Below are 24,222 nucleotides of genomic sequence, written 5' to 3'. Positions count from 1 at the left end.
CTGGATGACGTCGTCATCTATTCCAGCTTGTAGAAGGAACACGTACAGCAGGTCACAGCAGTATTGTGTGACGATGTGGTTTCTGGCTCCACGCTCCCATGGCTGTTTGGGAACCCTTGAACCCAACACCGTCGATAATGAAACCGAGAGAGCTAGTCAGTGAAGGCAATAATTGAGCATCTGAGCAAGGGGATGGTTAAAAGTGAAACAGTGCTTTTATTAAAAACAGTCCATCAAAATAAAAGTGTCCACAAATAGTGCAGTGTTTCCAAGTTCAAATAAATAAATAAATAATCCATAAAAGAACGTGGGGGTAAAACCAATAAATAGAAAACAACAATCCTTAAAACCAGAGGTTAAAATCTTCTCATGGAAGCAGTCTTTAAAACAACAAATCCGGTGTAACATTTCTGTTAGCGTCTCACCTGCTTATCCCGTTTGGGCCTAGCAGCAGGCAAGACGCTCTTTGCAGCTGCCCTCTTCCACACACACACACACACACACACACGAGACTGGAGACCTCCCGATCCCTGGCTCCGGTATGGCACTCATCCCAGTCCCGGAGAACTTGGTTTCCAGCACCAAGTCTCCCGACTTCCGCTGCCTTTCCATGGCCTCTCTGCGGCCAGTCGCCTTCCCTTGGTCACTCCCGCTACCTGATCGCTCAGCGGGAGCGACATCAACACAAACACCTAGGTGTCAGCCTAACACCCAGCTTCCACGCAGCTGTCCACGAGCGCTCATTCGCTCGCCGTCCGCTCGCTCTTCGCGGCTTGTGCTCTCTCTCTCTCTCTTTCACCGACCTGCTTCCTCTCCTGCTCCCGGTAACCTCCGTCCTCTCTCCTTTCCTTTTTCTCTCCGATCGTTTCTTTTTCACCTCTCTCCCACACCCGACTTGCGCTACATTTTTATAACGTGAGGGGCCATCACAGCTGTAGCATTAGCCACGGGAGCAATCACGAATGTGGGCAGTTCCTCACCTGTGCACACTGTGATAAACGCTCACATCGACGACTGCCCCGCGGCTCGCTACAACATCGCCCCTCGCGCCGCCTCGGGTGCGGTGATTATTTATTTAAAATGAATGGCCTTTGCTCAGTGAGCTGTGGACCCGCTATACCACATATTGCAGACACTAGGAGCGTCCAGGCTTCGGATCAGTTCCAAGAAATTTTTTTTCGGACTGAGTGAGGCTAAATATTCGGGCTACCTGGTCGGCCGGGATATTGTGAAACCACAGTGGTCAAAACTAAATGCCATTCTGAAATGGCCCCATCCACAAAGCAAGCGGCAGGTCCTATCATTTCTCGGTTTAGCCGGGTACTACCGCTGGTTCATACATCGGTTTTCCTAGACAGCGGCACCCTTGACTGACTTAAAGAAGAGTTCCCAACAATGTGGTATGGTCTGACAAGACAGAAGCTGCATTCAGTGACTTAAAACAGGCTCTAACTTCAGCACATGTATTAATAACCCCTAACTTCTCTCTACCTTTTGTCTCCCAGATGGATGCCTTGGACACAAGCTTGGCAGCCGTGTTGAGCTAAGGCGTCGATGGAACACCTCGTCATGTCCCTGAGCCTGAAACTGTTGGATCGGGAGACCAGGTATGCGGCAGTAGAAAAGGAAGCCTTGGTGATTAAAGGGGCGATTACACAGTTGCGGTACTACCTCTTGGGCCGGGAGTTCACTCTGGTGATGGACCATGCGCCTTTAAAGTGGATGGCCTTTCACAAGGAGGTGAACCTGAGGGTCAACTATGTGGTTTCTTGACCTGCAAGCGTACAAGTTTTTGCTCGTTCATCGAAAAGGGTCTCTTGATGCCAGCGCTGATGCCCTCTCACGGGGTCACGACCACTCGGTGCAGGTTGACCTGATGGGTCTGGGCTGAGAGGGTGTGTCTTGTCACACATGTGCAAATAGGAGGCAGCCGAAGGGCTTAAAGAATACTGTTAACACATCCATCATGGGGGCAGTGGGGTGCACTGACTCTTTTTCTAGTCTCCTACAAACCTTTCCTGGGAATTCTTGCTAGTAGTGCCTCAGCTCAGAGAATGCCACTTCTGGTCCCGGCCCAGAGGACGACATCACTTCCCCTAGACTTCCTATAAAGCCTCTTTCCCCTCCTCTGAATTTCAGTTCTGTTTTGGACTCAGTCTTGTAAACCACTCTTGTCTTACAATACTTTACTCTTGTAGCCAGGAACATATTATACAGGTGGCTGCCCCAAACCTTTATCATGTCTGGAGTCTCGCTTTTTCACAACAGCCATACTACAAATGTAAGTGTTTGTCCTATAAAGATTTTTCTAGTACTAAGGCTGGAGAACAGCACTAATTTATCTGTCTGTCTGTCTGTCCAGTTAATATATCTGGTCTTACAGCCTAGATAGTTGAGATTCATTTACACAAATAAAGATTAAAGTAGATTAAATTGACGCAAGATTATTCTTACTATATAAAAAGACTTCACGGACCTTTTGTCTACTGGAATACAGTTTCAGCTTTCACCAATAAAAATGGATTAATAAGTTGCAAAATATTGTAGAAGTTAAATGTAATATATTGCATAAAAACTGCTTCATTATCATATTGTCCTGCAACACTTCGCTATGTAATTCCAGAGGCTATACCACTCCTTCATATAAACTAGAACACCAGGTTCATGTGTTTTATGAATGAAGCAACTCCTAGTAATCATCTTTATAAAGTAATGATCAGTAACTCAGTTTAGGGTGTTCCCTGTTTAACAGCCAAAGAGATGATGCTGAGGAGCAAGAATAAATTTGTTTCAGCAGGTACTCTGTGGCATATGGCAGGCAGAGGAAAATTCATTTTCAAAAATAATTCACAGCGGCCTGCAAAGTTATGTAAAGGTAGTCCTTGTACGTCTACATTTAGATAGATAACCTTATTGTTCTTGTAGTAGACACAGTTTGGACCTTCCTCATGAGAAATGATGCACACTTACTTTCATTTTCAACCAGTCACAAAAGCTCACTTGTGTTTGTCTACAATTTGTTTTTATCATCTCTCAGCTCCTTGCAGCACATGTCCCAAATTAAAAAATGCTATCAATTTGCTGGTAAAGAATCTGTTCTGTTTGACAAACCAAAAATAAAGAAAAACCTGAATCTAATGTTTTAGATGTTTAATTGAACACTTTGGTTACAAAGGAAGTACTAAAATACTCTTTTAACATCCTGGTTTGCTCCTTTCATATTAAGATTTACTATTCATTACCTCAAGCAGTTTTGTTGAAGTCTGTGTTTGTTGTATTTAGGTTAAAATTTTAACTTTTACTTGAATCTCTATTATATAAAATCAGGGGTATATTTGTGTGATTTATTCCAAATAAATATTTTTTGAAAAGTAAATATGATTGTTACTGTTCACTTGATATTTTTAAATAAATGCAAAAATGGTTAATTTTATCAAAATGTATATTTTGTTTTTGAATGATTTTGGTTATTCTAAGGAATGCATCTCATTGCTTGTGATTGGTTGCCTTTTAAATCTGAACTGTCTATTTTACAGTACAAGGGGTAAAAATTGTGCTCATTTCAGCAAATCTGGTATTTTGCATCCCTACATTCTGTGCAACATCACACCAATATGGGTAGACATGATCTCTTTTTGACAACCTAGATCTCTTTAACTCGAATCCTTTACATTAAAATGTGAATATGAGCAGCAGTGATTCACTCCAGTATGCACAGCTTCTGAAAGCTGCATATTCCAAGGAGGGGAAGAATTTAACAACTTGTGAAGAACATGGCACCAGAGAGAGATCCAAAATATTAAACCCAAGAAATAACTGACAGTGACCAGAAATCTAAAATAATATGTTTTATTAAACAACAAAGGTTTACAAGAGGAATGATGGGAAGGTGGCAACTCAGAGAAAATTTTGACAGAAATAACATATTATTCTAACCGTTCATATTTAAATCTTCTGTCCCAAATATTGTCTTTTTTTTATCCTTGTCCTCCACATTGGTTGGGCCCTTGCTTTCATGTCGACCTTACTCCAAGCTCCCATTAATGAGGGCTAGGAGGCGATTTTAAGGCCTGACCCAGGAGTATGTCTAGTGTTATACTGACATCAGATATGGGTCCTGTTAAAATAGCACGACTGCTGCCCTAAAATTCCCTCCAGCTGTCTCTGCAGTCTCTGTCTCGTGGGTTGCATTTGAAAACTAAAATCACAGTTAATCTTACATGAGTACAAAATACTGTGGCATCAGTCTGTTGCTATCACTTGGTTATCTGGAGGACTGCTAACCCGGTTGGCAAAGTCCGTCAGCCTCACATTATTTTGTCATCCCATCCAGGGAGTTTCTGAGTGCACATCCTTGGTGATTTTTTGCCACCATCCCAAGGGAATGTTCTGAATCACTTTGAGAAAGGGTCCAAACTGTAGTTCAATAAACAATATTTAACATTATATAGGAGTTCAAACCTTTTGTTTTATATTGATAACCTTAGCAAGACAGTTCTGCTAGGTAAAGTGCAGTACTGTCATTAAAATTTAATCAGAATCATAATAAATAAGATTTGATCTCAACAAGAATCTAGTCTTTTGCAGATTTTTAATAAGCCTCTGTTGTCTATTTATTCTATTATTGGAAGAGGGCATGACCACTGCCCTGTCAAGGTCTCTCTCTGCTTTTAGGAGATTACTTACAGATTCACATTCTGCACAGTTTCCATGTTCCCATTTTGCAATGTGGAAAGGCAGTGCTTTTGGACTGAATATTATATTGGGGAATATGTCTAGGCATCTTGGGCATGGAGGCATTGCTTCATAATGTAAATGTAAATTTGTTTTAGATGATTTCATGCGGTATGCAGTAGAAAAAACATATTCAGGTAGCTGCAAGGTTTCACTTCCTGTGGAAGCATTAATGACACCAATGGCCACCTTTGGGTGCCATGTCTTCACACAGGCCACATCAATGAAAACCTCTCTTTGAATTTTTCCTTTGCAGGCCACTGATGCTCCAAAGTACTTTCTTGTTTTAAAATTTGTGTTCTTTTTAGAAAAATAACAGCAGCTGACAACACGAGAGGAAAAAGCAAAATCATTTGCACTCATTTGTTCTTCATTGACTGTTCCTGAGATAAGCATATCCTTATTTAGTTGGAAGAGGTTGTCAAGAATCATCCGGTCTTGCGGATTGTCTCCCCACATTTTAACAACCTAAATACAGAATAAATACAACTGTGTAAGTGTTCAGACAAGCTGTAAGAAAACAAAGTATAATTTAAACTAATCAATATCTTGTTCAGTTTTGGTATAAGTTTGTATAGGTAAAGTTGCTACAGACTGAGTGTACAAATGTGGTAAAGCAAGTTAGGGGTCTGTGGTGGCATGAGATTTTTTTTCATAAAAATAGTGTGCCTCAGACTAGGAGAGCAGTCCAAGAGTGTTTAATAGAGAAAATTTGCTAATTGTTAGTTAACATGTAACTGCATTCAGCACAGACACTCCCGATTGATGCCCTATGGGTCATTAGTGAAAATACCTGCATCCACAATGGCATAAAAAAGAAGTCTGAGCAGGATAAAGAGGGAAAAAAAAGTAGAAAGAAAGAAAGAAAGAAAGATCAAGGGAGACGTTCATGAAAAAACAGAGCAGAGATCAGAAGTGTTAGTCAGTATGGTGGACAAGAGGCAAAACATTTGGGAGGACCTGCAATGAGCATTCAACCATGTTCCAGGGATAGATTGCTCCTGTTGTGTTTAGTAGGAACAGGAGTGATCAATGGCTTCATGGATAATCCTATGCATGTCAAAGGATGAAGGTGGAAGGACAGAGCTGGGCTTTGGCCATTCCAACAGTTTACCGGCTGAGGAAGCTGGGACCAAAGTTAATCGATTAATGGTCAACCAGCTTGCCAGTTTCTCAGCCCAACCAAGGGGACTGGATGGATAGGTGGTTGGGGGAGAGAAAGGCGCACTGATGTTTACAGGAGAGAAGGCAAAGGAACCTGGGTTTAACTCTGCGATTCTGTTCTTGATTTTTAACACTCCTTTGGATTATTTATTTATTGATTATTAACTCCGACTAAAAGCACTCATTTTTATGGATTACTTAATGGATTATGTATTGATTGCACTGAACTTATTTATTTGGACACTGGCAGTATGAACAGGCCTTAAAAATGCTTTTTGCACCTATCCTGTTTGTGTCCTCATTGCACTAGCTAATCCTTGGGATATGAATATCAATGTCCCTGGAAACAAGTAATGCCAAGGCTGTGGGCACCTGGGGATTCACAACAATTTTACATTTGTGTGTTTTTGCAGTAATGTTCTTAATCATATCATTTGCAAGATGTTTAGTAAAGAAAAATAGACTCTATACAGTATGTTTTAAATTCTCAATAAAAGTGTATGAAGTATCAAAACTGATATACTTTATGGTACTAGCTGAAATATATTTATCTTCTATCACTTTTCATCAACAACTGATATCTGAACATTTCCTGTTTCTTTTTTCCCATTTGGGAATGTTTAAAAAATGGACAAAGAGGAATTATCTGAAGAGAGTTCATGTGCCATTTCAGTGATTTTAAAATGGATCAACAAAACAATTAGTCTTTTCATTTTATCAGATAACAAAAATGTTTTCATACATATGTTTTTTGGTAATGGTAACATTTATCTACATTTTCATTTATTGAACCCACAGCATTTGTTAAAAAGAAAAAAACAGTCCTCTGTGGAATACTAGTACTTCACAGCTAACATCATATAGTATTATACTTTAAAGCATTTTACCAGTTATATAGGTTTTTGGTATATGGGTGCTCTTGACTCATGTAAAAGAACATCTGAGCTTAATTTATTTCTGAAATGACACAGTTTTTGCCACAGTTATCTTTACCAAATGATTAGGTGCTGGCTAGGTTTGAAACAAATCCCATTGTAAAATAGAGCCAGGGAATTGATTAAATTGCATCACAGAAAAGAACAATTACCAAATCCAGCAAAATGGAATATGGCGGCCTCAGTGGAAGATGAGTCTTATATTTCTCCAATACATCTGAGCAATTTCTCCTGAAATATTCCAACATTCCGTCTGACAGGAACTCTTGGGGCTCAATGGATGGCTTGTTAATGTACAATAAAAATAAAACTGCATGTAACATCTGCAGATAAAAAAGACAATTATTGCATAAAAGGTTGACATTTTAATATTTTTATAGTATTCTTTATTTTAGTCTCCCGTGTCTCTTGTAACATAGGCTACCACTATGGCTTTTAAGACTATATGTTTGACACAAGCTGGCGGATTATATGCTTTACCTTTTTTCTGTATATGTTTCATCCAATTACTTCACCCATGTATCACACAGTAATTAACAGAGTACTATAATAAGAATTACATATAAATATTAATTTCCTCATCATGTATATCTACATGTATTTGCAACAAGTGTTTTAAGAAAACATGCCATGAATCACTCAATATTTGGTACTGAGAAATTAGAGACGTATAGTCAGTTTAACATTAGGGGCCAAAACTGTCATAATGTATTTTCTGTCTGGTTTTTGTTTTTGCAAAACTGATACATGAAAATGTTTTTTTTTTTAATTGGAAATTCAAGCAGTTGTCAGCTAAAAATAAAACTAGCCTAAATATCATTACATGAGCAAATTTGAAATTATTCATTCACTTTGAAAACCCATTCCCTAATAAAGTTGTAAGCAAAAATTCCTCAGTTTGCATTTGCAGTTATAGTCTTGTTAGTTAACTTAGCATGCAGTCTAATGCAGTGACACAGAGTTTGATTCTGCTGGTTCATAGCTTGAGATTTTGATTTGTTTGAGTTTGATACTAGACCTCAGTTCAATACTAAATCTATGGAATAAGATGTAATGAGCTATTTGGAGTATAGCTCCACCACCATCTGATTGGCAACAGCTTTTGGAATTACTGTGTCAGCTCTGACAGGCATACCTGTACCACACTTTCATCTGCTTGATAAGTCTTTGTCCTGACTGCCCAGGCTTTTCAGATGACAAATAGGTGGGCACCTTTCTATTAGGTAAATTCATGAATAAAGTGGGTAAGGATATCCTTAAAATTTTAATCTGTCAACTTTAGAAAACAGAGATAACGAACCCTTAATTTTCTCTAATTGTAAGGACACCTGGCTAAGTATGTTATTCATTTTTTTTATCCTTGACTCCTCCACAAAGCATAAAACGTCACCTGAGTACATATATGGGCCAAACAAAATATGTCACCAGATATCAGCAACTGGGTTTCTTACTGTGTAATACAAAATAATCTTGAAGGAACCTGTTTTTTTAAAAGCTATTAAATCAAACTGTGAATAACTGCTTTCTCTGCATAAATGAATCTTAAAATTTTCATGGGAGTTCATGGAGTGAGGTTAAGAACTACAGACCTACATAAATCTGTGTAGTCAGGCTTCTACTATTGCAAAAACGTGTTACGATCCAGACAGAAGGGTAAATAAAAAAAGTTAAGGTAATTTAAAAATTACACGGTAACCACAACTGATTAAAGCTGACACAATGCAACGTGTTCACAATGGCTTATGAGTAGTTTGAATACGCAGAGTGCAGCACTCTGCTGTTAGTCTAGTTGGAGACCAAAGGCAAATAAACATGGATGTACCCCAGCAGGACAGCACCATTGTTGAACAACGTGCCATAGTGAGATATCTTTGGGGTATGGGAGTGAAAGTGTGGTGTTATGGGTCAACAGCTCGTTGAGAAAAGGCCATTCATTTTAAATAATCACCGCACCCGAGGTGGCTTCGTGAGGGGGGGCGATGTTGTAGCGAGCCGCGGGGCAGTCGTCGATGTGGGCGTTTCTCACCGTGTGCACAGGTGAGGAACTGCCCACATTCGTGATTGCTCCCGTGGCTAATGCTACAGCTGTGATGGCCCCTCACGTTTTAAAAGAAGCGAGTCGGTGTGGAGGAGGGAAAAAAAATGGAGAGAGAAAAAAAGGAAAGGAGAGGACGGAGGTTACCGGGAGCAGGAGAGGAAGCAGGCGGTGCGTGAGTGTGGTGAGCGCGCGATCGAGCACTCGTGGACAGCTGCGTGGAAGCTGGGTGTTAGGCCGACACCCAGGTGTTTGTGTTGATGTCGCTCCCGCTGAGCGATCAGGTAGCGGAGTGACCAGGGAAGGCGACTGGCCGCAGAGAGGCCATTGAAAGGCAGCGGAAGTCGGGAGACTTGGTGGTGGGAATCCCCAACGTGAGCGACCTGGCCGTTGGTGGAAACCAAGTTCTCCGGGACTGGGATGAGTGCCATACCGGAGCCAGGGATCGGGAGGTCTCCAGTCTCGTGTGTGTGTCTAGAAGAGGGCAGCTGCAAAGAGCGTCTTGCCTGCTGCTTGGCCCAAACGGGATAAGCAGGTGAGACGCATACAGAAAATAAGCACGGAGCTTGTTTGTTGTTTTTAAGACTGCTTCCAAGAGAAGATTTTAACCTCTGGTTTTAAGGATGTGTTTTTTTCTTATTGTTGTTTTAACCTCCACGTTCTTTTTATGGATTATTTATTTAATGAATTTTGAAGATCTGCACTATTTATGGAACACTGTTTTTGTTGACTGTTTTAATAAAAGCACTTTTGTACTTTCAACCATCCCCTTGCTCAGATGCTCAATTTGCCTCCATTGACTGGCTCACTCGGTTTCATTATCGACGGTGTTGGGTTCAAGGGTTCCCAAACAGCCATGGGAGCGTGGAGCCAGAACCCACATCGTCACATTTGGTGGCAGCGGTGGGATGAGCTAGCAGTGGAGGCCAGAAGAGGAGACAGAGCAGCAAGTGGGATTGGTAACTGACTTTGGAAGGACCCACGTACCCAAGCCGGAGGAAGACATTTTTAAGGACTGAGCTTTTTAAGGACATTTATTTATTGCTGTCATTTTTATGTCTTTTAAAGTTCTTATTCTTTTAATGTCCTGTTTTATGAAGGGGACTTGGGTTTGTTTTATTGTGGGGAGTTGTTTTTGTGCTTTTATTGGTTTTAGTGCAGTGTAGAGTGGCCGAGCTGTGGACCTGAGCTCCAGTTGCATTGGGTTGGCAGTGGAGTGGAGCCTTCCCATGCAACTGGAGTTTTATGGGGGGTGGAATGTGGTGTTATGGGTCCACAGCTCGTTGAGAAAAGGCCATTCATTTTAAATAATCACCGCACCCGGGTGGCTTCGTGAGGGGGGGCGATGTTGTAGCGAGCCGCAGGGCCGTCGTCGATGTGGGCGTTTCTCACCGTGTGCACAGGTGAGGAACTGCCCACATTCGTGATTGCTCCCGTGGCTAATGCTACAGCTGTGATGGCCCCTCACGTTTTAAAAAGAAGCGCGAGTCGGTGTGGAGGAGGGAAAAAAAATGGAGAGAGAAAAAAGGAAAGGAGAGGACGGAGGTTACCAGGAGCAGGAGAGGAAGCAGGCGGTGCGTGAGTGTGGTGAGCGCGCGATCGAGCGCTCGTGGACAGCTGCGTGGAAGCTGGGTGTTAGGCCGACACCCAGGTGTTTGTGTTGATGTCGCTCCCGCTGAGCGATCAGGTAGCGGGAGTGACCAGGGAAGGCGACTGGTCGCAGAGAGGCCATTGAAAGGCAGCGTAAGTCGGGAGACTTGGTGGTGGGAATCCCCAACGTGAGCGACCTGGCCGTTGGTGGAAACCAAGTTCTCCGGGACTGGGATGAGTGCCATACCGGAGCCAGGGATCGGGAGGTCTCCAGTCTCGTGTGTGTGTCTAGAAGAGGGCAGCTGCAAAAAACGTCTTGCCTGCTGCTTGGCCCAAACGGGATAAGCAGGTGAGAGGCATACAGAAAATAAGCACGGAGCTTGTTTGTTGTTTTTAAGACTGCTTCCAAGAGAAGATTTTAACCTCTGGTTTTAAGGATGTGTTTTTTTCTTATTGTTGTTTTAACCTCCACGTTCTTTTTATGGATTATTTATTTAATGAATTTTGAAGATCTGCACTATTTATGGAACACTGTTTTTGTTGACTGTTTTAATAAAAGCACTTTTGTACTTTCAACCATCCCCTTGCTCAGATGCTCAATTTGCCTCCATTGACTAGCTCACTCGGTAACATTATCGACGGTGTTGGGTTCAAGGGTTCCCAAACATCAAAGGGAGTGTGGAGCCAGAACCCACATCGTCACAGAAAGCTGCCGAAATTCACCAAAGAATGTTAGCTTGTGCAAATCAGTAAGCTGTTTGGGTGCCCATCTTGCACAAACTTTATGGTGCCACACGTCATCATGCAGCAAGAACACACAGCATAATCCATTGGTCTGCTCTGATGAAGGCATTCACCATGTCAATGTGGGCTTGTGTTCAAGATGTTATGGTCAAACAGATCAAGCTTTGTTAGTTAAATTTGTTCTACCTGCTTTAAACTTCTATAAGCATTAATAAACTTTTCATTGACTCATGCTGTTTTCACTTCTGTGGTGAACCAACATCCTTCTGTGAATCTCAGCACATTTCTCTTCCTCTGCCGAAAGAAATCTTACTACGTCGTTTAACAATGGTGTGATCCTGTAGCGGAATGTCCCTGTTCATTTTGACTTTGGCACCAGCTAGACTAATGGCAGAGTGCTGTGCATGTCTGAACAACTAATAAGTCACTTTGTACATGTTGTATTGTGTCAGCTTCTATTACTGTATATGGGTTTACTGTGTACTTTTCAAATTGTTTGTACTTTTTGATTTACCCTTTGAATAAATATGCCCACTCTTTGGAACATTCTATGCCCTATGACAGATTACTTCACTGTTGTCATTTAGACCAAGGGTTAAGACATTCATAAAATACATTTATTCTGTGTCAAACTTCTTTGTCATACCTTTGCTTCTCCACTGTTGTGCAGACATGTGAATACTGTAGGAAAATTCAATACATTTTTGGTGTCTTACAAAACATATATTTTTTGATTTGTAATATACTCTGTTAAAGCCTGTATGAAGCATATTATAGAAAGTAAAGACTAGTTAATCTATAGCAGAGGAACAACAATTTATTAAAGCCAAACAACCGTACAATAAAAAGCACCTTACCTCTTTAATATAATGTTTTGCATCTTCTTTTTTGAGCTCGTTTTCTTTAACAAATTTTAGAGTCACAGAAACAAACTGAAGTGCACTTTTTATTAGGTGCTGCACCATGATATTGTCTATTTTTACATATCCTGTTTTACCCTCGTTGCTAAAAAAGAGAAGAAAAAAAGCCAAGATCAGCTCCTGAAGATCTTTCATTTACAGATTGATCAATTACTTTTCTCTATGCATATAAGCAGTATAAGTAACTGCTTCCTGAATAATAAATTATAGAATGATTTGAATCTAATAATTAAAAGTAGCATTTTACATAAACTAGACCAAATACATTTTTCCCAACATTTAAATTAAAGCTGAAGATATTCTGAAAGTTGAAACGTTCTGTGCCAGTGTCCCCTTATCATACATTTGCCCCAGCTAACCTTCTTCCTTGAGAATGAAGGATAGATTGATAGACAGATAGTGCTTCATTTGTCCCCATGAGGAACTTTGAGTTTTGACAGAAATTAAATAAATAAACAAATAAATAATTATTATGTTTTGACAAACAACAACCACCACTCACATGCACACCAGAATTACAATAAGAAAGAAAAGCAGTATAAATTATTGCTGCAGGTATGTAGAAGCCCCAGTAGCATTACTTGACATACTTCTGTTGAGTGATTTGTTGACTGAATGTACTCAGTGTTAGTGTGTCAGAGAGAGGAGATGCAGCATTGTTCAAAATAGCACTCAGTTTTGTTCTCATTTTCTCCTTTGCTATGACCTCCTGGGGGTCCACAGTGCATCCCATAACTGGGCTTACCCTTGTAATTAGCTTATTGATTCGGTGGGCCTCTCTTGAAGTGATGTTACCAGCTCAGCACACCACAGCTTAGAATATCACGTTGGCTATCACAGAGTTTTAGAATATTTTCTTCATAATAAACAGTATCATCTCTACACTGAAGACAAGAATTATTTTTTTATTTAGTATCTAAAGGATGGTAGCTGCAATGCATTTTTTTGGCACTTGCATAAATCAGTGCATCACTTCTTCAGTCACACACATGACACAGTGCTTACATTAGCAATGATGCACAGACTGAGTTACAAACAACACCGTTCATGTATAAGTGGAGTGTTTGAGACGTAACCACCTGTTACTGAAATATATACGTAGTCAATTTTATTCACACATAACAAAAGATGTTGCTCCTACATTCCCATAGATGGTCCACTGCTACTAATAGCAATGCTGAAAAGACTGTAATGTAAAAGTCAGATGAAGGGGTTCATCTTGATTTTCAGTGTTACAGTGAACAAAAATGCTTAATAGGGAAAACGCTGTTTCTAAGCATGTCAAATGAAAAGTACTCCATTTTACAACAAATTTACGCTCTCCGTTTGTGTAAATTAAACCTCAGATGAAAATTGCCCATATGTGGCTACGGTGTTCACACATGTAGCATCCTAAGCAAATAATTCACTATTAAAACATAATATTAATAGTCTAATGACATTTAGCAAATATGGGAATGTACATGTATGTACATGGATTTACATTGTGCAGGCATCAGACTTCTGGTATGATGTAAATTATTGGTTAATGTAGTTATCAAACTGTCATCCCAGAGCAAACCAAAACATTTCCAAACAGCAGTGCCAACTCTACCTGTTCTAAACACTTCCTTCGATCTTTTAATGTTCTAAGTGATACAATCAAAATGCAGTGGTAGGAGAGGGGAGTTGGTTTTCAGCACTACAACTGAGGGCTGCAGGTTGACGGAGCAGAATGAGTAATTAAGATGACAGCCGGTAGTCAATAGCAAAAAAGCAGCGTTTGTTAATCATTGAGCTTTGTGTCTTTCTTGAGATTTGTTGAACATTATCTTTACATTTTAAAATGTGATGTCTTTTTCCTGTCCAGGACAACCTATTAACTAGTTGCTGCTGTTTGGTCCTTCAATCACTTCTGCAGCATCCGTCATTTGCATAAAGCATACACTTAGTGCAGCACAGAGCATGAATGTTAGCATAAAATTAAAAAATAGCAGCAACAAAATTTATAGACAAATAAAAAACATGTGATGACTAGTTTTTTTTCCCCTATAACATCACTAAATTTAAATCAAATCCGTCAAGGCATTTTTTAGGATATAAGGATATTTAGTTCTTTTAATGTCCTTTTTTAGCAAATACCTAATACCCCAGAAGTACAACCTGACAAGCTTTTTGACTAAACAGGAAATAGTGCTTTTGTTGAGTAGTCAGTGAATAAATGAGTCAGTCAACTTTGCATTACATATGAATGCATACATATTTATATTTAATTAGATAGACAGACAGACAGATAGATACTTAAGTGTTGTGTTATAAATAGTGTTAAACTGAAAATAAAAGGCCTTTCTATATTATTGTCATTGTTTGAAATGTGCCAAAGTGCCACCTATTATTAGTCATAAATCAAAACACAATCCAAAAAATATTTTTTTTTTACTCTTCATAACATCCACTACATATAAAAAGTGTTGTGACTACATGCAAATTAAAATCTTATTCTTTCAATATCTTAAATATAAATAATTTAAAATATTATTTCATAAATAATTAATTAAAAACAAAAGCAATATAGAAAACCACTAACTACAACGTTTTATATAAATACTTTTCAGTGGTGTTACTGACTACATCACCATATACTGCATGAACATTTACAAAAGCAGAATGTAAAAGTGTTATTTATTAAATGAGTACAGGAAAGAGGAATTGGTCAGAAATACTGTAATGGTATAAGAGCCGAAAAGGCATAGAAGGTTGTTTTACAAGACTAAATCACTCTCTCTAGCAAAAAGACATGCAGTACAACAGAAGAATTGGAAATGTATATTGTGTTTTATTAAAGAAGCGATTATGTATAAAGAAATGCTATAAAAAGAATAGAAAGTGACAAAACGTAGTAAAAGATGGCTTATGGCAGGCCAAGAAAAAATTAGTCCAATTTTAGAACTTGCAGCAGAGCCTGCTATATTTAATTTAAATATTAATGTAAGTCTTTACCATCAGTTGTTTTTTACGTTTTTCCAATGCTCTCCTTTCCTCAGTGCCCTGTAGTAGTATTTGGTATTGCTATTTCTAGGTCATGTTATGTTGAAAGGTAGCATATATACCAATAGCACTTGGTGCTTGGCAGGAAATCATCCTAGACAGGGTGGCAGACCATTGTTGCAGAGACCACTCAGATTCACCAAACTCAAGAACATTAGCCTGCATGAGAAGAGGTTTGGGAGCCTGTTGGCCTTCATTAAATAGACTATGGCTTTAAGTTTATTCAAGGACCTTTGGCTCCAAGGGTCTTATTTTGCTTTTTGATTTGTGTAGTGTGGAGCTTTGCCTTTTATCTGCAGTTGCTAAAGGTTATCAGGTTAGTGTACTTTAAAATTTATACTACAGCAACCAAAAAAATGGATACACTGCGTACAGTATGCTTGGTGCACTCTTCATGCAAAATGTTGCTAAAAAGGTCAGCATATAGATGTTTATTATTATATATACACAAAGGAGGGATGGAAAAAGGGAGTAACAATGTATCGAATGAAGAGAAGATAAAGAAATACTTATTGCCTTTCTGGGTCTGACTACTTGGTTTTAAGTGTCTGTCTAATCTAATGGCTAGTCCACTTGTCCATCAATAGTACTCAGCACAAGTACTTCTTTACACGTCCTTGTCTCCTTTGTCTCTTCTCAGTTACTCCCTGAATCCCTGACCTCTATACTGTCCTGAGCACTATGATTAACAGCATGCATCCCATAGATACCCTGTATGGGTGAATGCTTTAACCTTTACAACTAATATATTTCAGGTAACAGTCCTTAAGTAAGAAAATACTTCACGGCCTGAATAGTATTGCAGTGTATTTTAGGAAACCTGAAAGACAAAGCAGAACCTTAGAGTATTTTGTAGCTTTCAGCAGCTTTTAATTCCCATGAGAATCGACCTTGAGCTTATGCGAGAACTTTCTTGTGCTCTGAGAAACTATAAAAATGTAATGCCTCTGCCAGTGGACAGAAAACCAGGTTAGTGTTCTTAATTTTGGGCATGAAGGGCTGCCTTTTTATTAGTTATTTTGAGATATTTCTCGCAGTTAATAGATGTAGTTTAGTAGATGATTTACTGCAAAACATAGTTTGGTACAGTAGCTGCATTTCTGACACTTTGAGAGAAAGCACAGAAATACAAACGGCACTATTGCAAACAAACTTTCTCTCTGGCAAGAAATCTTTCTTTTCATTTTTTACTTAAACATATATAATCTGTAACTAAGAATCTGAACCATCCTGGAAATGTCATATGGGACTAAATGGAAACAACCAGTAAGACTGTATTAACCCAAGCAGGTTGTAGAATTCTTTGTATTGCTTATATTTGACTTCTTTGGTTTAGATACAAATAAATATACTGTATAAGTAATAGCTTAATCTCAAATGTTTCTGTTCAGATTAGGTATTACTAGTATAGCTGAGTTCTATGATTAATTATTCCTTGTCTAGCTCTGTTCTCTTAAGAGTACAAAGGACATTTTGTCAAGTCCTTTATTGGAGGTGAACTGGGTTGAAGTAAAAGTTTGGAAATAAGACAGTCCCAGTCATCAAGAAGCCTGCCATTTTACATAAGTCCCTAGGGTTGAATATGTGGGTACAATAAGGATAGTGAGATAGGTAATATAATAATGGATAACAGTTATATAACTGCTTTTAACATTTCCTCCTATCGCTCATGAAGAAAAGGTCATTAATGGTTAGTTAGTGCCTTTCATGTTAGGTGTATTTAAGAGGTGATCTTTAAAAATAATAAAACACACCCTAAAAATAAAATAAAATGATTTAGTAAAATATTAAAATAACATAATTATAACAGTAAAAAAAGAAAATAACATTCATGTAGCCAAAATAATTTTTCATTACTCCTGATGTTACAGATTCCAATCCATCTCAATGTTTTAGTCATACTAAAAAGGCATAAAAAGGCACTCTGCTTGATCCATGGCTTGCATATTCACGAATGGCATAGATTCTCATAAATTTGTTTATGTTCACAGATAGCTAACACACAGTTGGCTATTGCTCTAAATTCCAGTGTGATTTATATTTGCAAGTGGTAAACAACATTAAATTAATCTTCTACCTTTTCAGCCTAAGATCATTCATGTTTACAACAGTTAATTCACAGAATCTCCAATACCTCATGGTCGATATGCCTGTAGGTGCACTAGCTGTTCTGTATTCAGCTTTTATAGATGTTTTCTGAACTTCTGCTGAAATCACGGTTCTGAAAGTTACACCTTTCCTGAAATAGTAAACATTAGTCACTGAACCACAATCTGAAGGGTTCATACCCAAATCTTTACAAACATATGGTAATTCATCAGTCACTTTTATACTTAATTTTTCTTATACTTATGGCTAACAGGTTTAAACATTTAATAACATTTCAAACAATTTAATCTTGTTAATCTAGGGACACCTGCTAAAAAACATTATTTTTCCCAATTCACTTTTTTTTAACAATCTAAACCAGGAGTCAGGAATTCTAATAACCACAAGAGATGCTTCAAGACTAACACTAGCCCAGGGGCCACATAGTTGATCCTTTTCATATAATACAAAATATGTCAAAAAATAAATAAAAAGGATGAATAACATATTAATCATACCTGAATTTTTTTTTTCTGTGAAAATATAACTTCCAGTTGTTGGTAATATTTCTTCAATCACTCACTAGGAGGCTTTTTTCATCAGTAATAGTACTGGATGTTCTTCAACAAAGCTGGTTTATGTTGTTTTTAAATGTTCATTTGAAAGTTTTGCATATACCACTGATTTTTAAACCTTCAAAGATGAAAAGAATAGATCACTGTAGTTTCAAATGTAGTCAAAATTTTAAATTTTTATCTTACATATCAAATTAGTGGGATATAACTGGTAGAATTTTAACATCCATTCATTTTAAAATCATATTGTACACCATCTAACACATTCTATATCCCTTCAGTTAAAGTGCCCTGAAACTTCTAAAATGTACATAAAGGTGTCAACAAGATAGTTAAATTATTTATTGCGTTTTTAAGGATGTTTAATAGTTTAACTGGTCCTAAAGAAAGAAAGCAAATTACCAAACACATCGGCTAAAGAAGACTTGGTTGGATGTTAAGGACTAGACAGTTTTCATATTTGGCTCCCTAATAAAATCTAGCTTGATATGTTTATGACTGTCTTTACCCGACTTTTCCCAGGAAAGTTTCTTAAGACTTAAAGGATCACTTTGACAACACATCAGATTTCAAAGGGAAAAAAATCCTGCTGGATATCTATACTGATATGGACTGGGTACTGTGTTAGGAACGAAACAATGCCAAATTGTTTGATGGAAATTTAAATTATCAACCTAGAGAGGTCTGAATTCAAAGACACCCCGGAAATCAAAGTGAAAAAATTATGTGGCAGGCTAGTCCATTATGCCGAAATTTCACTGCAGCCACTCAAAATTGTATTTAGTAGTTTGTATGGTCCCCACGTGCTTGTATGAATGCCTGACAACATCGGGACATGCTTCTCATGAGATGACAGGTGGTGTCCTGGGGGATCTCCTCCCAGATCTGGACCAGGGCATCACTGAGCTCCTGGACTGTCTGCCCCAGAGGTGTTCTATTGGATTTAGGTCAGGTGAGTGTGGGGGCCAGTCAATGGTATCAATTCATTCATCCTCCAGGAACTGCCTGCATACTCTTGCCACATGAGGCCAGGGATCGTCATGCACCAGTAGGAACCCAGGACCCACTGCACCAGCGTAAGACGCCAGTGGCGGACCTGCCAATTTTGGTATTCTATGACAAATGCCAATCAAGCTCCATGGTGCTGGGCAGTGAGCACAGGGCCCACTAGAGGATGTCAGGCCCACAGGCCAGCCTCATGCAGTATCTTTCTGATTGTTTGGTCAGAGACATTCACATAAATGGCCTACTGGAGGTCATTTTGAAGGGTTCTGGCAGTGCTCATCCTGTTCCTCCTTGCCCAAAAGAGCATATGCCAGTCCTGCTGATGGGTTACGGATCTTCTATGGCCCTGTCCAGCTCTCCTAGAGTAACTGCCTGTCCCCTGGGATCTCCTCCATGCCCTTGAGATTGTGCTGGGAGACACATCAAGTCTTCTGGCAATGGCACATATTGATGTGCCATCCTGGAGACGTTGGACTACCTGTGCAAACTCTGTAGGGTCCAGGTATCACCTCATGCTACCAGCAGTGACACTGACCATATTTAATTGCAAAACTAGTGAAAAACAGAAAAGATGAGGAGGGAAAAATGTCAGTGGTCTCCACCTATTAAACCATTCCTGTTTTGGGGGTCATCTCATTGTTGCCCCTCTAGTGCACCTGTTGTTAATTTCATTAACACCAAAGCAGCTGAAACTGATTAACAACCCCCTCTGCTACTTAACTGACCAGATCAATATCTCAGAAGAATCACTGACTTGATGCTAAAGTGTTCCTTTAATTTTTTGAGTAGTATATACATATACACATATAAACACAGGTAAAATTCCGTTACAGTGAACTCCCAGGGACCTAAAAAATATTTTGTTGTAATGAGATTCTGTATTCGTTACTATAGTGCTTTCTTTAACTTGTGCCCTGGCGTTTGCAATTATTTCAATAGCTTCCTTCGCGTTAATTTTAATCTCCTCCTGCCTACAAGTTGTGCTGATGAGAATTTTTCTCAGCATTTCCTTGCGGTAATATACTTTCAGGGTGCGAATGATGCCCAAATCCAATGGCTGAAGCACTGCTGTGCAATTAGGTAGGAGGAATTCATCGCAAACATTATCTAAATACGGAAGCATGTTGTGGGCAGCACAGTTATCAATCAGGAGCCAAATCATCCTTTTCTTCTTCATATTGTGAGATTTCTGAACTCTTTTGAGACCCTCCTACCCAGTCCCCACCCAAATGGAACGACACACTGAAGTGCGTTCTGAAGCGCAATTGCAGAGTCTGTGGAAGATTGTTTGTCCGTTGCCGGGGCAGTGCAACATCAGGCTCATATCGCTGCAGTGAAGTGACACAGAAGTAAATCATAAAAGATTGGGGTTGCGCTATAAGTCTCTGTCTTGCACCCCAAAACACGAGGCTGAGTCTCAGTACTTTAGCAAAACCAGCTTTATTCAGCTTGAAACAGGAACAGCACACTTATTTATCGTAGCGTAATATGTCACTCTGCTATACACAGACACAGCAGTCAGGCAGGGTCATGGCCAGATCAGTGATCAAGTTATCCTGTTACCTGCATTTAACAATGTACCCTGCATTACCCATCAATATCTTTTCTGTTTGCTTTGCTGGAGAGACACAGCATAGCTGAGAGACGCAGCATAGCTTTAAGCCTGCTGCTGCTCTGGCAACAGATACAGTCTTCCATAGATGCGGAGATCGGACTTCGACATGCTCTTCGGCATGCTGTCTAGTTGGGTGAGGTCCTAAGAGAGTTTACAAACCTCACATTTTCTTGAATGAGTGCCACATTAATAGGAATGTTTCTTGAAAGAGCATCACTGAACCACATTAAAACTGCTTATTCGACGTCTTCAAATGCAGCAGTTCACATACGTTTGCAACCTGAGATTTTTCTCCTATTTTTGCTCGGTCTTTCAAGAAAGTTGACAGCATCGATGGCGAAATTCCAAATTCACTGGCAACATCTTTTTTATTTTTGCCGCAATCGAGAGCTGTGAAAATTTAGCTTTTTTTTTCTAATATGAACTGTTTATCGTTTTTTTCGTGTCTGCCATTTCTATAGGAGGGTGACAATGAGTTAAATTCCAATGGATGTTTTTCAAATGTTGACAAGCAATAAGTAAAAGGTATCACTGAAAACCACAGGAAACAAAAAAGGCAAAAAAAAAAAAAACAGTACAAGGAAAGTTTGAAGAAAGAAAAAAAAAATTTAAATGTTTCTGTTTGGGGATCATTGTGAACAACTGGGCTGCGGCCACACAACTAACTGCTCTGTGGATGATTCATTCAGGCATTTCAAGGTCTTTTGGGCACTTCGTTGTAATGAAAGTATCTGCTGAATGTACTTCGTATTAACAAGATTTCTATAGACTCACGTCATATTGAGAAACTGTCGGGACCATAAAAATACTTCGTTGTAATGAAAATTTTGTTGTAAAGATATTCATTTTAACTGAATTTTACTTGTATATATATGTATAAAACTGGAAGCTGCAGAGCTCAAATGTGTTGTTTGTTTTGTTGTTTTTTGACAGAAGTTTTTCATTTTACTTGCTATAAATATACTCTGTTGTTTTTTGTAAATAGGATGTAAATATGTGCCTAAAATTAATTTTCAAACGCACAACAGAATAGCAAAGGTAAAACAAAAATGATTCAAAAGGCCCCATCCCCTCCTTTTTTCTGCTCTTCCCACCCCAATGTTCTATAAACTACAACTTGTATAAGCATGATGGGGGTGAAAGAGAGAACAAGAAAGACATATAACATAGATCCCCATGGATCTTGAAATGAGCCCTCATAAGATTTTGACTGGGAAAAGTAACAAAGCTGCAGTCTTGTGAAGCGTGTTTCTATTTTTGTGTTTGTGATGAAGATTTCGGTATGTGTGCATGGACTTATTTTGTATATGAGAGTATCAGTGTGTGTATACAACACTGTGCCAACTGTTTCTGCAACACCGGTTTAGAGAATCAAAGTACAATATATGAAAATGAATTGTATTTAGTAACATTTTATAGACCCTACACGGAACTTAAGTTCTGAAACACATAATTTTAACCTGATTACATTTTTCAACAATTTACATAAAATTAGGAAAACCATAAAGTATCTAGCTGATAAAACAGTATTATGTTTAATTAAACAGGGCCTGGAGTCTTTAGGACCCCAAATTGATTAGTTCCTGCAGTTCTTAACCCACAGTTTGAAAAGTCTGGATACAGAACATGCACTAAATTAACTGGAATTTATTATGCCAATTAATAGAATGGACTTTTGAAGAAAAAAGTGAGATAATGTCTTTAAAAATAAAGGTTAATCTGAATGATAAATAATTAAAAATGTAAATCTATTCAAAAATCACCATAAACCATGGATTACAAACATGTGTCTGATTTTAAGGGTGTTGTGTGTTTTCACTTTTTGCATTTTTTTTTTAACTTTGGACATGAGTAACTTATTGAATTCTTATAGGAAAAATGATTGTGGCGGGGGCAAAAAATAGGCAGAAATGAAGAAAATGGCAGATAAACCAATGGCCATAATAAAAAGTTATTCAAAATACTGGTTATTTTCTTATGATTTCATGATACTTTGAGGTACTTCACTCCAACCATCCACAGAGCAGGACTGGGTGCATGGCTACAACAGACCCTACTGTGTTGCAAGGCACATTTCTGCACACTCTCGTATTCACTAATATTGGAGTTATTTGTTAAATTAAAATGCACACCTCTGAGATGTTAGAAGAAAACAAGAAAGGATACAAGAATACCTACAGACTAATGCAACCCAAACATGGAAGCACAGTACATATAAATTCCATAAGGGCAGTGCTTGGGCTGCAATTCAAACCCAGGACACAACTGTTTTGGGGCACCTGAGCAAAGCACTGCACCACCATGCCTCCCAAAATGTATTTCAGATTGCTTTTTTTCTGTTATTTAACTGCATACACTACAGTAATGTGATTTGCGATACAAATCAAACACAAAATTACTAATTATAGCCTTTAAGACAGTAATACCTGAAAATGGGTCTCTTTTTGAACTGTCTTTCCCAAGGTTTCTTGCATTTTTTCCCTACAAGGGTTTTTTTTGGGAGTTTTTTCTTGTCTTCTTAGAGAGTCAAGGCTGGGGGGCTGTCAAGAGGCAGGGCCTGTTAGAGCCCATTGCTGCACTTCTTGTGTGATTTTGGGCTATAGAAAAATAAATTGTATTGTATTGTATTGTATAATACAAATTATACTACTTCATGTAAGGCACTGTTTATTGGTTGTTCTATGGAATTAATGTAGTAAGATAAAACAAATTATCAGGATTACAGATTTTGTGTGGATTCTCTGTTTTTATTTTCCTTTTCTACAATTCCAAACTTCTGATATTATATTTAAAATACAGTAAACGTCTTTGGGAGATATATTGGGCGGGGTTAGGTTTTCATAAATGGATCTTTTTTTTCCTGTGTATGAGAATTAAACGATAATTTGTAATGATCGCCGTGAGAACGCTGTGGCTTTAAAAGTCGCTGAACAGAAAGACATATGTGTTTAGGGAGTGTTGCGGCTGTGATTAATAAAGAATGTGATATAACCCGGAAAAAAGTTAATTCGGACTGAGATCGTATTACAGTACCTAACTATCCCTGATTTCCTTTAAAATACAGTAGAAAGAACGAAGAAGACTGAAATGACACAGGGCTGTTTTCGTTAAGTTCCAAAAAGTTCCAACCCAATTCATATTTAATTAACCCATCCTACGCCGACGTTAGCCTCAGTTATAAAGTCAAAACAGGATATACTTACCATCCTCATGCTGTCCCTGCCGTTTCTTTTGGCTGAAAGACACAAAAAAAAGTAAACAAGCTTAGTGCCTTGGTTATTTCTGTTCAGTAATCGAATCGATCACAACATTTAATTTTAAATGCCACCACTGAATAAAATGCAGAGAACGCGTATTCATTCAAGTTAAGAGTTCTCATCGAAAAGTGAGTTAAAAGTGGGAAGCACTTCCTCATTTAAGCAACTTTAACCGCGCCCACGGGTTGACAGCAAAACTGAATATACAGTGCAAGAAACGAAACTGAAAGGCCTGCGTCATGTAATTGTGAATAAAGCGATGGATGATACAGAAAGTCCTCTTCATTCACGAAAATGCGAAAACTATTCCTTATTATCCACCTTTGTCGAAGTGTACTACCAAAGCGCAAATCGTTATTCATGTCTATTGATTTCTGTTTAAATACACAACAGCAAGGAGTTTCTGCAACTTTAATAGCTAAAAAGTCAATGTTTTTTTTATCTTATCGGAAAATGTTTCTAAGCAAATTACAGTTTTATTTTCTTTAATTTGTCCAAAAAACTAAAACATTTAAACAGCACACTTTGATAGA

At 38.6% G+C, this 24,222-nt stretch overlaps 1 protein-coding gene across 1 annotated transcript; it reads right to left on the bottom strand.

Moving 5' to 3' along the window:
* Positions 1 to 3,835: 3,835 nt before the first annotated feature.
* On the bottom strand, positions 3,836 to 23,847 carry LOC120525772. The gene is made up of 6 exons (XM_039748357.1): positions 23,636 to 23,847; positions 17,756 to 17,930; positions 17,284 to 17,388; positions 12,060 to 12,207; positions 6,986 to 7,156; positions 3,836 to 5,202 (listed from the first exon to the last, which is right to left on the bottom strand). Exons 3-6 carry the CDS (start codon positions 17,286 to 17,288, stop codon positions 4,531 to 4,533), a joined length of 996 nt encoding a protein of 331 aa, XP_039604291.1. The 5' UTR covers positions 17,289 to 17,388; positions 17,756 to 17,930; positions 23,636 to 23,847; the 3' UTR covers positions 3,836 to 4,530.
* Positions 23,848 to 24,222: the final 375 nt, after the last annotated feature.

This window comes from Polypterus senegalus, chromosome 3, assembly GCF_016835505.1.
Source record: "Polypterus senegalus isolate Bchr_013 chromosome 3, ASM1683550v1, whole genome shotgun sequence".
NCBI classification, from domain to species: domain Eukaryota; kingdom Metazoa; phylum Chordata; class Cladistia; order Polypteriformes; family Polypteridae; genus Polypterus; species Polypterus senegalus.
Note: the sequence above shows the minus strand (reverse complement) of the source record. Positions and strands in the feature narration are given on the sequence as shown.